A 17,378-nucleotide genomic window follows, 5' to 3' on the forward strand; every position below is an offset into this window, starting at 1 on the left:
TTATCATTTCCTAATTCACATTTGACAAAATCTCCAAAGCACTGTAAATCTAAATGTGCAGTCTACCCCAGACAGCAGATAGTATCTGAACCAAGCCTGTTGGTATACAGAAAGACCAGGCATTAATTTGGCAATCAAAATGAGACATGACCACAAAAACAACACAAAGACATGGTTGCTTACAGCACTGTGACCTCTAAAAGAGCACCAGTGCAGGCTGAAGTCATCCAAAACTCCTCCACAGAAGATCTACACCCAAAGCACATTTCATGAGGCTACAGTTTGGCTCCATACTCAGCAAGCAGAAGGGAAGATATATGATAAAAATGTAGTAGGGGGAAAAAAAAAAAAACAAGAGGGGGGCAATAGCTATGATACAGAAGGTTCTTATAGGAAGAGAAAATAAATATGGCAGTGGAAAATTAGGGAAGACAACGGAAGACAAGGATGTCAAAAAAAGGGCTGAGGGAGAGACACCCATGACATTTTAAAAGTTACTCAAGTTGAGGAACAAAGATGACAGGAAGAGCACTGATAACAATTAGCTATAACCAAAGATCTCTGAAGTCTTCATCACTGTAAATAATAATTACTTCCTTTAGCTTTTTCAGAGGGAGATACACTGAGGATGGAGAGGGGGAAGAGGTACATTATTTCCTTTCAAAGGTTAACATGAAGTTGCCAAAATCTCTCAGATAAGAGCAGTGCTAGTAATAGTTCTTTCATGAAAATGCAGTTAAAATTGAATCAGAACGGATTCAATGTTGAACAATTTTAATGAAGCAAGTGTCAAACAAGCACATCAACTTCTTAGAAACAAAGGAAGTCCAAAGTTTAATTACAAAAACATTGTACAGAAAACTTGGCATCTCAACAATTCCAAACACATTAATCCAGCAAATGGATTCTGTTTTCATGTATTTCTCTTAACATTTCTCTAAGTGACAAAAGCATTTTATCCTGCTCTTCTCCTTGACATGCACTTCATTTTTTACTGTTTTTTTTATCAGCCAACATTGAAAAATGTAAACCGAAGTGACATTCAGAAAACACTGGAAAGATGAAATCCATTTTTATAGGGTAAATCGATGTAAATAAGCAGCTTCTTAATGAGACAAAACATCATCTGTCACATCATTGGTGAGCAAGAACTTAGTCTTCCCCCAGATGCTATGAGTATACCACCTCCCCTCCTTCCTTGTGGGAAAAAGCAAGAGATTTGTCAGCCCCCAGCTAATAATATCACCTTAAATTTCCTAACCCATAACACTTGCATGCTACTCAACAGAATGATGTATTAGCAGTATGCCACGAGCTGATAGCTGCATTGAATTTATGTAAGCAGGGGCAGCCTACAGTCACCCATACCTTATTTATGGTATGTGTATGTCGCAGCCTGGAATTGCATCCTACTATCGTATTACATAGCAATTTCTGGAGTCTTTATGGTATACAACTCCAGGTATCAGGTAAGATGCCACAGACTGAACTTTAGAATTTTGTCAATCAACTTTTGGCTATGCAGTGCATTTTGGCCACTTCAATAAAAGTCAGATAACAGCAATTCTAAAAAACAAGATACACACAAGAGATGAAGGTATCGGTGCTTCTTCTGGATACATTATTAACCTGTAGGATTTTCTCCCCGCACAATATTTGTTATAGCATTCACTAAAAGAAGTTCATGCCAACATCAGTTGGTATCATCCGTGCTAAGGAAAATTGAGGTCAATGCAGCAAATTGAGGTTCGTTTTTGTGAAGTCTGAAAAGGAGACTGAAGACAAGAGAAAGGAGTTTCCTCCCTGAAGGAAGACTTAAATGTACATGGAAATCCTTGCGGCTTCGCTACAGCAATAAGCCCATGAGTAAGCAGAGACCCGACATACAAGGTGTTGACCTGGAGATGGCTTCAGGCAAGCATGAAGTCCATGTGTACAGCATGGGAAGAAGAAACTGCTTTTTAATCTTCAAATACTTGCATTACAGATACACTAAAGCGATGCTGACTGCAATGCACTCCAGTAATGAAAGCACTCTCCAATTCTTAACAGGGAAATCTTAAAGATTTCTCAAGAAGGAGCAAGGAGATTGTCACGTGGAAGAAAGAGCATTTCAATGATTACCATAAAGCCCAGAGATGTCCAACAAGTGCTCAACCAATGTCTGAATTAACAATTTGACAGGAACCAAAGGGCAGCAAACGATTTGCATAAGTTAGTGCAAGACAGTAGGTGCCTTCATCTTTGACAGGAGATGCAGCATAGCTCAGCAAGATTACAGACTCTAGCATGCAGAGTTCTACTTGATGTAAGTGAAAGGCCATTTAGGTCATATTCAAACATAATATGCTGAATGCTATAGGCTCCACAGGCTGTACTTTAACTGTACAAAAGGTGAAAGCACTTATGGGCTGTGGGCTGTAATGTAGAATTCTGCAGGCTGCTCTGTGGACCTAGCTGCTAATAACCTTCTCTGCTCTAATAATTCATGCAAAAATACATGTGCTGTTTCCAGGCATATTGCTTCCCAGCATTGTGATTTAGAAGGGCAGAAAAACATTGCAATCCCCCTGCCCATTTCTCCTTTTATAGGATACCGCTCTCACCATGAGATCATTCTCTCAAAAACGAGGCAGTAACGTTAAATTAGAATGAGCAACATATCAGAGGAAGGCAAGCTTTGTGGTTTTAGTCTAAAATGGAGATTCCTATTCTCCCTGCTGAGAAGAACCAACGTTTCACTTTCCATCTTGATTACCACTGACCTTTGCGGTAGTAAAATGCTCCACCAAACATTTTCAAGAGATAACAGGAGACTTTCACAGAAGCGCAGGATGCTATGTGCAAGAGAGGTGCTTGAAGAGAGAGGGGAGAGAGGAAGTCTGTCTCTTAGTAGAATCAAGTCACAAAGCATCAACCACAGTCAGTCCCTAGCAGGGAGCAAACTCACATTGTAGAAGTTGCAGGCTAACACAAAAAAAAACCCCCAGGATTATGCTTAAGAAAAGCTTATATAAACATAGCAGGCAGGGTAGGACAAGACAGTGCACCAAGGAAGACTGCCTGTTATAGCAGAGAACACAAGCGTTGCTATCTAGTACTGCAAGTATCAGATAACAAGATCAAACGAAGAAAACTAAAGTCGAGGAAAGTAATCCCACAAGATAAACATGAAAACAAAATAAAAAGACACTAGAAGACATTAGGCAATATAACACATTAAAGTTATTACTACAGCACATAGGCTGACTTCATTTCACGAATTGTGAGATTTCATCTCCATAGTCAGCCAGTCCACAGAACATATGCACCCTCACACCCAGCAAAATTAATAAGAAACTGAAGATTGCACAAAAGTTGCATGCTCTTAAATGTTTACACAGAGGACAGTTCCAAATGTTTAGTGGGTGGTGTCCGTGGCTTCTTAAGACCTTTCAATGCATTGATCTGTTTGTCTCACTGACAAACCACAAAGGCAGGGACCAGGACAAACCTGCAATTCTGCCTCCCACCCCTAGTCTTTCCCTCATGGCTTCTTATTCCACACTGGCCAAAAAAATTTTGTAAAGCATCCCTGGGTCACGAGACCTGCAGACAAAACAGAAAAATAAGTGTTAGAAGACTACAGTCTGCCAGGACTAAATAGGCACTGTGACATTACTTTTTTGCATGCTTTATCTAAAAACAAAATATTAAGAAGTATCACAAAGAAGCCTATAGAGACAGAACTGTAACTGGATTCTTGTTTCCATCCAAAGAACAGTGCTAAATAAAGAAAAACTTCCTCTTCTACCCCATATACTGTTTGCACAAAGAAGTCCTCTTTACCATGCAGTACAGAAAAACAAAAACATTCACTAGTATAGTCAAGTAGTCACTAAATACAATGTACTAAGCCACCAAAAACCTCTTCAGTTCTGTGAAGCACAGTGGTTTTCAAGAGTATCATAATAAATAGATTTTTCTATGAAATTGATTTGTAATGTGTCTCAACCTCAAACAGAGTATTTGGTTGATAGAGATTACATTTAGGAGAATATACTTCATATGCATGTTAATAAAGGGACAATGATGATGACAGTTTGCTGATATAGTTTATCGGATGCCAGCTGAATCTCTCTATCCAAAGCTTCCCTCTTTTCTAGGGAAGCTCTACTTTTTTCTAGGTTTGCATCCAATAAAGGCCAACCTTCTCCCTTCTATGATTTTGTCACAAAATATAATCATTGCCTTAGTGTAATTAATAGCTCTACGAATTTCTTGATTATGATAGCCACTTAAATGTATGTCTTTATATAAGAAAACTAGGTGATTATTAATCACAGTTTTAATTGCCTCACACTGTCTTGGTGCTGAAAAGAGGGAAGGTATTGGTGGGAGGGGGAAGAAATGAATGGAGTCCTATTTTTCAACTGTAAAGTGGAAGGAAGAATTCTAAAGCAAGAATTTTTTTTAGTTTCAAACCAACTACAGCTGAATCCAGTTTATCTAAGAAAAAGATATTTGCATTTTTAGGAACACAGAAATTGTCCATCGTTTAGGAAATATGAATCTGCCTGACATGAAAACCAAAGTCTAGATTCTAGTAGCCTTGAGATAACGATTTTTCTGGCAAGGTGCTTAAAGGACAAACATCTATTTCAGAGCCTGGCATGCCCTTCTAATAACTGATTGATGAGAAACTGCTTTCCCTCTTACACATTCTGTAAAACCTCCCCATCCCCCGATTCTCCTTCTGAGCTTGAGTGCTAATTGAAAGCAGTATACGAAAATGAGGAGGTTGATGAGCTACTGAAAAATCCCAGACCTGGATCGACAAGCTGTTCCTTTCATAAATAGCAGCAGTAAAGGCACTTCTTTATTCTGCTGGGAGCTCAGTCATCTCTTAGAACTATAGTCCGTTCCATCTGGCTACCCTCTGGAAGGACAATGATCTTTTAGCTTAAACCACACTATAATGGGGAAGTGTAATTAACTGTTCTACACAGTATCACAAAAGGTCAGAATCAGAAAGGATAAAAAGCCCTGTCTTCATATTTGCAGATAGCACAACGCAGCTTTATTTGCATTTCTAAACACTATTCAAGACATGTACAGTAGATCGCCACATAATAAATGCTTAAAGAATGCAGGTATGTACATAGTTAAAATAGAAGTAGGCAAACTCCTAATGGCTGTCTGGTGCTGTGTGTCATGGGGGAAGTAGGGAAGTGGTGCGGGAAATGCAAAGAAGTACAGTAATGCAGAAAGACTGGTATTTCTTTGTTGATTTTTGATTTGCTTTTCTACTCAGTTCCCTATAGTTTTCTAAGCTGTTAAACAGAAGCAGAAATACAGAATCATGAGCTCAAGTAATAATCTATGAATAAACCACATGATCACGCGAGTCTTGGCAAATGCTACATATAGCCTGAACTACACATCAGTGCTTCATTTACATGTAAACCTTCATAACCAGAAGAGCTTGACTACAGGTGCTACAGAGCAGGTAGTGGTAGGGTACTTTCAGTTTACAATGGAGTGGAGTTCACCTGTAACCTCTTGAGACAAAAAAAAATTTCTCTGTGACCATCACATTCCACAATTAATGCAGAATTTTTCAGGTTTACTTCACTCAAGAAAGGAACTTTCTTCTATATTAGTTACCCTGTTACTAAAACTTAAAATAATTTTTCTTTTTTACACCATTCTGACAGTATTCTTATACACCTTACACAAATACAATGAATAATAGGACAAACAGCTATTTATGTCTTTATACAAAATACCTTGGAACTAAGGGGAACTGCAGAACCCTTTAATGCTGTTGGATATTTTCAACCCCATTTGACTTTCATTAAGTCAACCTGCTTCTGTGGCTTTGAGGAAGAAAAACTTTTTGATTGTACAATGTGGTGATCAGCACAAGAATCAGAGTCAGGACAAGTGCCAGAGGTACCAAGTAGCCGCCAAACAAAAGGAGCCTAAGAGCAAACACTTACCCAGTCACTAGCGTTCAAGTCTGTTTACCACATCTCGGACTGTGGCTATGAGGTTCTCATTCTCTTGTGGGTTAGCCATAATAATACTGTGCAGCCTATTCATGTAGGAATCAATAGTTTCCATCGTAGGTGTTTCCCCGCTACCTATAGTTAACATAGTAAAATGAGCCACAGAATATTTAGATTACCACAGCAATTCCAAAAAGTTAAGACTATGCTAAGAGCAAATTGTACCAACATGCAAACTGGTATAGGAGGTGATTTTGCCATGCACCACCTCTTGTGATAGATTCTGTAAAACTATGTCCTCCTAACTACACAAAGTGAATAGTTCCAAGGATATCAGGACTAATGAAGCATTATTTTCTTTGATTTGAGTCTCATAGTTGATTATAAAAAAACTCTTTCAGCTAAGCATTCATAGAATCTAAGTGGATTCCCTGGCATCTGACAAAACAGATGCAGCCTTTCTTTTAATCAAGGAACTTGCAGGTCCTCCCTTTTCTATTTACTAACATTTTCACAAAACAAGTGAAGGAGAGCAAGGACTGAGTATGTGTCTCATTTTATTAAGAAGAACAAGAGCATTAAGAAAAAAAACCCACCAAGATGAAATAAAGCACTGACACTAAACCTTCCCCTGCACGCATTTTAAGATTTCATTATCTAATACAACGAAAGCTCAGAAACAGCCAAGACCATAGAACTACAGCAGCAGGCCACCTGTTGTAAATTCACAACATCTTATAAACATTAGAAGTTAAATTTAACATGTCAGTCATAAGGAAAAAAGGTCTTACCTGGTAGCGGGACTCCAGCAAAGCTGGTTGTGAGTGCTTGGCGTAAGGTCTCTAGATGCTGTTGCAGCACTGTGTTGCGGCTCCGCTCTTGTATCACATCCACCTCCAATTTCTCCACCGCAGTACGCATACTCTCAACATGTTTCTGCAGAGCAGCATTCCTCTCCTCAAACTCCATGTTGGACTTACGCAGCTGCCGCAGCTCAGCTTCACGTGCTGTGAATATCAACCCACTCCCATGTAGTCAAAAAACTATAAAAAAAAGTATCTATGATTGGTAGGCAATGAAGCGGAATGTTCTAGAGCGCTCAACTGATGATCACAAATGGTGCAGTTTTGGTTTATAGATGAAAAAGCATCATATCATGGAGTGCCAATAGTGCCTACAGTAGTACTTAAATAGACTTAATTTCTAGAGATAGACAAATTAGAAGACATTCAAAGCATCAGAATGGAAATGAATAGGGCAACTGATTAGGAAGGAAGACCGCAAGACTTGATTTCAAATGCACTTAGTACGACATAGCTTAGCTGCAGTGGTTAAGGGGCCTACAGACGAGATACCGGTTACAAAAATACATTTCTATTGATCATCAGGAAAAGAATCTGAGTCCTGTTCAGTTAAGAAAGTCTCCAGGAAATCTGGGAAAAAATCCTAAACTCTTGGGACACGCAGCTACGAAAACCAAATAGAGCAGCAGAAAACGTATCAGTGGAATCTTCCACATATCAAGGGGAAAATAAAATAAAATACTGCTAACTAGCCTGAATCATCATCGTGCTGTATCTCAGGTATTTCTTAATCCTATAGAACAGCAGATCCAGCTTGGACTGGCTGGAATAACACCAAGTGGAGTTTAAACATCAGGAACATTCTCCTAAAAGGATAGTTTTGGATAACGAAACCAGGAAAAACTGCTGTTGCAGCCATTGTGTTAGTACAGAGGTAAGGCAGTGTCAGAAACACTGATCAACTATACCCAAGTCATTACTTGAGCTGAGATGGGAGAGTGCAAGGACTCTTCAGCTGGACAGCCCCTGGAAAAAACTTTGGAAAAGCAAAGAGGGGGGCCCTGCAAAAGTTTAACTTACCTTTACTATGATTCAGGAACTCTTCTGTGAAGATTGGAATATCAAAAACAGATCTCTCCTTTGTATCTGCTTCTTTCTACAAAAGAAAGAGTAATACATAGCTAATTAGTGTTTGTTTTCGGAATTCATGAAATTGTTTTGATCAATAGAAAGAGAAGGGAGGAAAAAAAAAAAATGAAGCAGATAAAGAGCTGGAAGGATTGAAGACACTTCCAGCTCCTACCAAGAAAGGCCAAAGCACAGGTCTCAGCTTTTTAAGATACAGGTTTAATAAAGGCCAAATATAATTATCAAAAAATATCACATAACATACTAAAATATACCCTTTCACCCTAATGACATTACACATCAGAATCATTCAGTTTTAAAACTACCTGAATTCATTTATATTTTCCACTGGAAAGCATTCCACCATCAACCAACTGACACGTTCTGAAATAATCTATATAGGTATATTGACAAAGAGGAGATGAAGTGAGCAAAACCACACAGTAAGTTTCATGGTTCTTTGTCTTTCACTACCAAAACAAAAAAGAAAACAGACAGGAAAAACAACAACTAAAGAAAAAATAAGCAACTTTTCCACAGTGTACCAATTCCACATGTCTGTTCCAAACTGGAAGAGAGATGCATTTTGGCTCCAAAAGAGATGGGAGCTGCACAGTGCTTCAAGCAAGCCACATCTTTTTTGAAACATTTAGATGGATGCTGCCACTATTGAAAACAAAGTGTATGAACGCAATTTGTAAGAGTCTATGCAGAACACCTGCTTAGAGAACATGTAGTATCTTGGAAGGATAAAGGTGAATACTTATAGGCATATTTTGCTGTTAGAAGGCAGTCGTTCACCATGGCTATGGCAGGTATGCATTAATGTGAGGACTTCAAGGAACTGGACTGTTGCCTCCTGCATACTGCAAAACCAAACACTGCAAAATTTTTTCACTTTAAGACACAAGAGAAGTTTGTCATCTTAAGATAAAGCCTGTAGTCAAGGGTTTCCCTGTCAACTTTCAGATCTCTTCACCTAATTTCTGATAAAGTTGGTGAATTCAACTATGGGAACTTGAGGCTATTAAAAACTAAGAAAGCATTTCAAGTGCAGAAGATTTGATGCCAATTTATCATTTGTGACTATAATACGCTTTCTTTAAAAAAAACTTTTAAATCAGGAAATGCTCTGTAACTTAGTCAAAAAAACTAAAAAACTTAATTTGACTCAAGAAAAAAAAAAACTACCATAATATACTCCAGTCACCATTTCTGCATGTCAAAATCAATGGGAATTAATGCTTGCTTTAAAGCCTGCATTGTTATTGACAAAGCCAATGCAAATTCAGTTTGATATACTGCAGTAACTACAACCAACCTGTTACTTTATATAGAAATAAAGTTAAGCACGAGAGAACGCCTGTGGAGAACAAATGGTTTTCAAACCTCTCAAACACCACAGTTCATAACATACCACAAACTCATCCTCCAAAATTATGTAGTGTCAAAAATGATTTGGTGCCCAGCAGAAAACATAAATGTTTAACAGCTGATAAGGGAATTCTGGCACCTGAGCTCAAGAATATTGGTGTCTGCTATATAAAGGGGCTAGATGGGGTGAGCTGAATGCCATTTGGCAGTCACCCAAGATAGACAAGACTAGATGGAAATTCAGATACTCTATCTGTACCTGAGGAGACTGTCAATTGATAGTTTTTAAAGTAAAAGATAAGCCGAGTTTTATTGTCTGGTAGAATTACAGCTGGGAAGTTCTGTATCTGCTGAGTGAGAACTCAAATCACTTGGCCTGAATCAACCGAAAATGCACTAGAAACAGGCAGGACTAGAGGGAGGGGGAACAAACCTTCCCAGCTCTGTGAGTCACAGTGCGGTGTCGCTAGGGGTTCATGATCACATGTGTTCTTCACTGAAGTTTTGATACTTGCTACTATAAGGAAAAAGTCTGAAGGGTATTTATTTAGAAATAAGAAGTCATGTACAGAAGTGTGCATAATGCATTCATTTTGTCTGAATACTCCCTAGATGGCTAGGAATTAATCTCACCCCCAAAATCTAGGATCTCAGCATTAATGTGCACTAAGAAATGCTGGCAGTTACGAAGCTTGGTTAAAACACTTATAGGACATCCATCTTAGATGTTCTAATTCACACTTACTATTGCTACCTGTGTGCAAATAGGCACTGATGTGGATCATCGCTGGCTCTTAGAAAATAGATGGTGGGGGAGAGGGTAGTGTGAAGAGGAAAGGGTATTCTATTTGCAGCCCTAGGATACAGGTTCTTCAAGTAAAACCAACAAAATACTAAAGCAATTAGATGAAACTGTTCAGCTTCTGAAAGGCAACCAAGAAATTCTACTAAACAGAAGAGTGACAATGAAAGCCATCAGCGCTCTTCTATTACAGAATACATTACCCAGCATGTAAAAGATCCTCTTGAGAACTCTGAAGTACTTAAGCCACTCTAAGGTTCACTCAGGATTAAAATCATAAGGTTTTGATTACCTCCTATTGAAAAGCCCCAGTCTGTTCAGGTTGCATATCACTTTGTCATCCCTCAAATCAAGAGAGAACCAAAATCATTGTTTCTATCATTTGCTTTAAATAAGATTGAGATGATTCCAGACTGTCAACAAATAATTCTCATCTGGTTATTAAAACTGAGGTTGATCTTTGGAAGTTCCTGAACAAATCAGACCTGAAGTTCTTAGAGACACGGTGAAGTACTGTAAAGAAAAAGCTGAGATTTTGCAGGGTTTAAGCTCATCCTTCCTTGTACAGTCAGGTGCAGACAATGTAAGGAACGGATATAATAAATACACTACTTCATAAAAAAAAAAAACAAACCAAAACATTCTCAGAGTAGATGGTTTTCTTCCTGTGTGCTCACACTACAGCAGCCATTGCCCTATCTTCAAAGGTTGTAAATACTACCAGGCAATGTCTAATCTCCCTCATGTGTGTATAAATCTTTGAAATCTTGCCAGTAAAATGTTGTGTAACTGACTGCATGAAGCTAGACCTAGTCCAAATCAAACTTGAGGAAAGAAGCAGTAACAGAACAATGGAGAACAATTAACAATGGTTTGATCACTGCTGATTACAATTAATAGTTCTAGTGTGTATTGCTATATGTTATATTTATAAAACTAGGATTTGGAGGAAGAAAAACGTTCTATTTCATGCCCACAGATGTGCTTATTAAGACAGTGTCTCCATGTTTTTCATGGCTATATCTGCCTACTATAAGTTTTGTCTCACCTTCCAAGCCTCATCTTTTTGTTATTTTTCATTACAACTAGTATTTGAATTGTTCACTGCAATATTTTTTTGAGGTCATCTCTATATACAATATTTAAAATCAGTTCAACACTGATTCACAGAAACTAAATCATGAAAACCTAAGTGTGGCATAAGAGAAAGCAGCAAGACAACAAAAAGCTTTAGTCTTGCTTCCAGTAACAACTTGAGTATATACTTCTAAAAGCAGTCCAAATCTTTTCTGCTTGTTCCTTGCCTATGCAGGATTGTAATACCTGACTCCCTTGCAGAAAAGATGTGAAAGCATCAGGTGATAAGCATGTGGAATTTTATAATATAAAGGTGAAAAATGCTATGCAGAGGGCGCATGCTTTCAGAAGAGGATGCCTGCCCAACATGTTGCTAGCTCAACTATATAATAACTATCTGATGAAGCTTAAAAGCCCCACAGGGTATGGAGGACTCCTTTTTAACTGCATTTATGATGTGAGATTTCAGCAATGACAGCTCCAGTTAGAAGGATGAGAGGTAAGACTCTGAATTTGTAGGTTGCCACCTGTATAATTTAAAGGTTATGTAAACATCACAACCAACCTAGAACTTGAAGCCTTCAGTAATCTGTCTTTGTACAATTAAAGACAAACTTCGATTCAGTGACTGTAGAACCAGAAATCCTGGAAACCATGTACTTCTAAAGATTAATCTTACTGCAAGTACTTCCTTTAAGAGTTAATAAAAAGGCATATCGAAAACATGCTACTAAAGTATTTTCCTGGAAGTGAAACTTATTTTCCTTAAAAGTAGACAAGACCAGTAGTTGCCTCTCAGCAGTGCACAGCCTTGTCACTATTGTAATGAACACATTAAAAAGCAACTTGATTGCTTTCCCAAGGCAAAAAACCTCACAAAGAAAAACAGATCTTTCAGAAAGGCCTATTGCTTACAAGTGAAGAGGCTGTGTATAAACAAGATGTTTCATTGCTTTTTGTTTGCAATTTATTGGCAACCATGAAAGAAGCTCTGTGGCCCTAGGTAATACAACTGGAGAGAGTTTCAGCACTTCAGGGGAAGAGATAGCATAGTCAGCCAGGATGCACAAGATTTGTGATATGTCTCATCAACAAAAGCACAGGCATCTTACCTCCATGCATTATTACTCTTGTCCAATATTTACATATGCAAAAGTGTGGGGGGGGGGCAGGCAGGAGGAGGTTTAAGCCAGACATCTCCCAATGATTTGGTTACTTTACCCATTATCTTCTCAAGAAGCCACAAGCATTCATGTTGCTGCAGAAAATCAGTACCTGAAAACAGCAACCTAAAAGGTGCTAACTTGGAAGGTTTATCTAGGTCCCAAGCTATTTGTACATTTTACCTCAATTTTTACTTACCAAGGAATAATTAAAATTCTCTGCTTTGAAAAATTTCAAAGTAAAAATTTTGCAAGTTGAACCTCTAACACACCAGATACTTAAAGGCTCAATTATACTGTTTTAAGTGTACCCTACACTCCCACTTTATCTTAGATCATTTGTACCTGCCCAAGATTTACTAAATTTAGTTTTCATCATACTAATGTGATCATAAGAGTTCTCAGTTGTTTCTAACTTTTGATCAAAAACTGCATAGGAAGAGGAAGAATTCATACTCTAAACCTCTGATTAGGGTCTTCAACTGGCATAAACTAATTTTTTTATTGACTTCACTAGAAGCTTGCATCATCTGAAAAATGTGTCCACTGACATAAGGGTAGAATGAAGATGTTTACCTCATGATCATGGGCTGGCTGTCTTGCTCCATCTGAAAAAGAAAAAACAAACAAGAAATCCCCCAAAATACACAAGATTTGAGAAAACAAGAACCAAAGCAGTTACACAACACTTAAAGACAGAAAACTTGTGCAGCTTCCCTAATAAATCACATAGAAGTTGTGTCTAACTTTGATGCTTTTAGCACACATCCTCCAATACAATCTAGCTACAGTTAAATTTACAGAAATCTAATCACTTAACACTTGGCTGATGCAAATGCCATAGAAAGAACACATTCACTTTTTAAAAAGCCTTTAGATCAAAGGCTTTAAATGAGTGTGAGGCTATATGACTAGCTGGGATTCTTCCATTATTCTACCTAGGCACATATTTTTGTCCCATTCAATACCTTGTCTGTGTGATTTGCCTTTTTGTCTGTCCTGTGCTTTCCTGCTAAAGACTTTGTAGGCTTCAGTCTTCTGATACTGCTCCAGCTCCCGCATATAACGCTCCTTATCTCTATCTGCTTCATCAAGGTATCGCTGAAACAAAAAAGTCCGAGAGTTTCAGGGAGTTTCCTCCCCTTCAGGAGGAAGGGAAGAAAAACAACTTGTCAGATGAAGTGCTGATCCATTTCACCTATGCAAACAGGAAAGGAATGAAGAAACAATGAGAATGTATGTGAGATGAAAAGACATAAGATTTCTGGATAAAATTACTGTATTCTGGTGTCCCATTTTCTCCCTCTTTTTTTTTTTTTTTTAAATTCAAATCACTATTCTGTTAACTCTTTTTTGTTAGGCCTACAAGTCACCTGCTACTGAGCTACTCAACTCAACTGATTACTACCTACACATTATAGACCAAATACTTAAGAATTGCCTTTCTGTGGCCAAGATTAAATGCCGTCAAACAAGAACGCCTTAACAGACATGCTTTAAGGTTCAGATCTGTAACAGTGAAGTTCCAATACACTCTTGTTTTCACGCCCCATGACAAAAAGCACTACCATTCTACAACCACACACTTTGCCCATCTGAGAGGTGAACAAAACATCATGGCTATTGGAAAAGAGTAACATAAAGATAAGAGAGCCTAGGTTATATCAATTTAAGCTATCTGCATTTAGGTTAAAAGAAATCTTTTTTTTTTTTTTTTTTCCTAGCCTGAAGATATTTCACATATCTGCATAATGGAATGAGCTTAACTAGAGAATTCTTTAGGAGAACTGATGAACTGAAAGCCATTTAAGGAGTGGTCACAACACTTACTAATGGGATGCTTTCAAGAAAAAAGTTGCCTTCCCAATTTTTTCCCCCAATGAGCTTAAAATTCAATGAAAGTAAGTATTAAAACAGAGAGAACCTTAGTCACCTGGTATGCCTTTTATTTTCATTAAGTCATCACAACAATACACATAACAGTTATAAATTCCATGCATTTGCTACATTGTTTTGACCCTGCTGAGGATATTGTTAACATTCTGGAGTGGGGTGCAAATGTGGTGATGCAGGGTTTGCATTGCTTTTGGACATTGTATTCTTCCGTAAGACATTAATTCTTCTTTTCCATCTCCAGCAATGTGCTGCTCAGAGTGTAGTAACTGAGTTACAAACAACACAAGTTTTTCCTCCTTAACTTGTGTTTTGTATGGATTGTTTTGAATCAGTAAGAATGAGTTCTGCTGCACTACCTGTAAGTAGATGTCCTAGGTTTTCTAGTGCAGATCTATACATCTCATTAGATATTCCCCTATACAGGGGAATAACAAGAAGATTGATTATTAGGGTGTTTGCTTTATGATTACAGTAATAGTCTTTTTCTGCGGGAGACTCACTGTTTGGTCAGTCCTGTCGGCTCAACTGACCTGTCCTTATGCTCGCCAAATACAAAGGCAAGTAGCAAGACTACAGGGCTGGAACAGGGGAAATGCGAGACCTTCCCTTCAACTTTTATATCAGACAGCTAGTTTGCTAATCACTGGAGATCAGCCACAAAAGCAGAACGTCAGACATGCTTTTCCCCTGGATTATGTGGCAGTAACCTGCACTGCAGTAGCATACTATGACTCCACTGCTTGATCTTGGAGAATGACTTCATAGTTGTTAGCTAACCAAAATCAAGCTTACTCAGCTTCAACAAGAATTTTGGGCTGTCGTATTAGATGTGGGTTCCAAATTGGCAGTGGCCTCCACTGACTTAATAAAAAAGGGCAGTGGAAACTGAAGGGAAGGAAGTGCTTAGCAGTCTTTCCCTGATCCGTGATAGGTTAGAGACTCACAGCTTTACTCAAAAAGGACAGATTCCCTGGGGATTTAAAACACAGCATATAGAATAGAGATCTGAACTCAATCTCCTTTTCCTCAGGTTAAAAATCTGTCTCAGACATGATAAGAATATGTTAAGGACAGGAGGTAGAGGGGCAGAATGTCTTATTCTCTTTCCCCCCTCTGCCAGCAGACAGCAACATCATTCTCACTACAGGTGTGTTACCAAATCAACGGCTTTGCCTTGACACACATTTTTCATTATGGTTAAAATGCTATGCCTATACACCATTTTATAATATCTCTGTATAACTTGTATTCTACAAGCTTAGTAAAAAGCAACAAAAGGAACTCTTGTTTTTTGCACCATCCCATTTTTCATCCAGCCGTGATAAAAACTTTTAAGTATTTCAAAAGCTTAAATGTCCTGATAAATTTGTATGATAGCATAAAGTTCCACTGTGATTTAACTACTGCTTTGCTGTAATCTCCAATTAGCAATCAGGTATGAATGGTAAGACACCCATTAGCAATAAAGAAGTCCACTCCAGAAGGAGTTAAAGAACCAGACCCAACATTGCCTTAGTCTTCATTCACATATCAGACAGTGCAGAAGGCGACAGAAGTCCCAATTAGAAGACATCCCATTCTGACTGAAAGGTGGGAAAAACCCCACCTTTTCCTAAGGTAACGTGTGTAGAAACTAGAATACGTAACACTCACTGTCCTGTCCATCATACAGATCTCAACTTACTTTCTAGGGCTAGCAATACTTCAAAACATTGTCTAAAAGTTTATTCGTGTTAACCATCTCCTTCAGTAACCTGTCCTTTCAGGTCTGCTTGTCTTACTCTAAGACACCAGATGTTTATATACATTGGTGAGTTTGTAAAATAAACAGAACTGCAAACTCCTTCAAGCAGCTCTGAAATCCTGCCAAGTTCTTCTCAGCCACAGTGAATAAATGCCTGCCCCATCCTTCCAATGGCTTTGGCCTTGGAAACTAGTAGGTCTCAGCTGTATGCAAGTTAGGTACAGCGTTACATCCACATGAATCACATAAACCATGGGATGTCTCACTAGAACAATCCCCCCTGTTCTGAATATATTCTTGCACTAGAGGATACGGTTCTCCTCAAGTCACACCTGAATGAGACACTACAGCCCTACCAGGGTTCATTATTTGAACTCTGGCGGACCTGTGCCCCTTATTTTGAAATACATTCCTAAACACAACTTTAATCAAAAGCCTGCGTTAACTTCCTCACTAAACAACAATATTCCCATTTAACAGTGATCATAATCCAACAAGGAAAAGGGAGTTTAATGGTACCCGTTTCTCCTCAGGAGGCAGTTTACTCCATTCATTGCCCAGCATCCTGGTGATCTCTGGGAAAGGGACTTCAGGCCTCTTCGCTCGAAGCTGCTCCCTACGCTCATTCATGAATCGTACATACCCTGTGAGGGGGGATTTGGGGGCATTGGTGTCCCTAAGGGGTTTCTTCCTCTTTCTCCCTTTGGCCCAGCCTCCTCGTTTAGTTCTTTGCTGCTGCAAAATGAAAATGGAAGAAAATTCAGATTGAAGGAAAAGAATTACCACCTCTGGAAGAAATACATATTCATGTCTCAAACATTTTCATCGGGAGTATGTTGCTGCAATACATCCTCTCCATGGATGTAAGTTTCAAACCTTACTTTAGAGCAATCATGACTTTTCTCTAAGCAAAGCCAAAGAAGTCTCATTGTGAAAAGTTGTTTGCAGTTTCTCCTGGTCCACATGGACAATAAAATAACATTTACATCAACTTCTGATTGTAAAACTGTAAGGCTTGATAACCCATGAAATTATCATCCTAGCTAATGCAACTGCAATTTTTTGTTGTTGTTGTTGTTACTTGTTTTTTTGTTTGGGTTTTTAAAAAAAATTATTCTCACCCTCACATACCCTCCCCCCTCCAGTCATTTGCCTCAAAATCATGTTTGGAAAGATTTTGTGTATTAGTTAACAATTGTTAACTAGCTATTTTACCCCTTCCAAATCTTTCACCTTTGTGCATTTTGTGCCCAAAATATAGGTGAAAGGACCATATATAGGCTTTTCTATTCTAATCTACTCAATAGGCTTTCTTTCCCACTAAATCACATCCAATAGAGATATGAACAAACTCCACTGTAAGATTTGCCTGTGGCACACTGTGAGCTCACAGGAATAACA

General features: G+C 38.4%; 1 protein-coding gene across 4 annotated transcripts in view; it reads right to left on the bottom strand.

Annotated features, from left to right (window-relative positions):
* Positions 1-757: 757 nt before the first annotated feature.
* The window catches only part of HMG20A (high mobility group 20A), a 45,331-nt gene continuing 28,710 nt past the window's right edge, over positions 758-17,378 (bottom strand). For all 4 annotated transcript variants that reach the window (XM_069797876.1, XM_069797878.1, XM_069797879.1 and 1 more), the window contains 7 exons: positions 16,497-16,712; positions 13,306-13,438; positions 12,914-12,945; positions 7,874-7,949; positions 6,782-6,997; positions 5,982-6,125; positions 758-3,588 (listed from right to left, as the gene is read on the bottom strand). In XM_069797876.1, coding sequence (XP_069653977.1) covers positions 5,989-6,125; positions 6,782-6,997; positions 7,874-7,949; positions 12,914-12,945; positions 13,306-13,438; positions 16,497-16,712 — 810 coding nt within the window. In that variant the 3' untranslated portion in view covers positions 758-3,588; positions 5,982-5,988. The remainder of the gene's footprint in view (positions 3,589-5,981; positions 6,126-6,781; positions 6,998-7,873; positions 7,950-12,913; positions 12,946-13,305; positions 13,439-16,496; positions 16,713-17,378) is intronic.

The sequence above is a fragment of the Haliaeetus albicilla genome, chromosome 12 (genome assembly GCF_947461875.1).
Source record: "Haliaeetus albicilla chromosome 12, bHalAlb1.1, whole genome shotgun sequence".
In the NCBI taxonomy this organism is placed as follows: Eukaryota; Metazoa; Chordata; class Aves; order Accipitriformes; family Accipitridae; genus Haliaeetus; species Haliaeetus albicilla.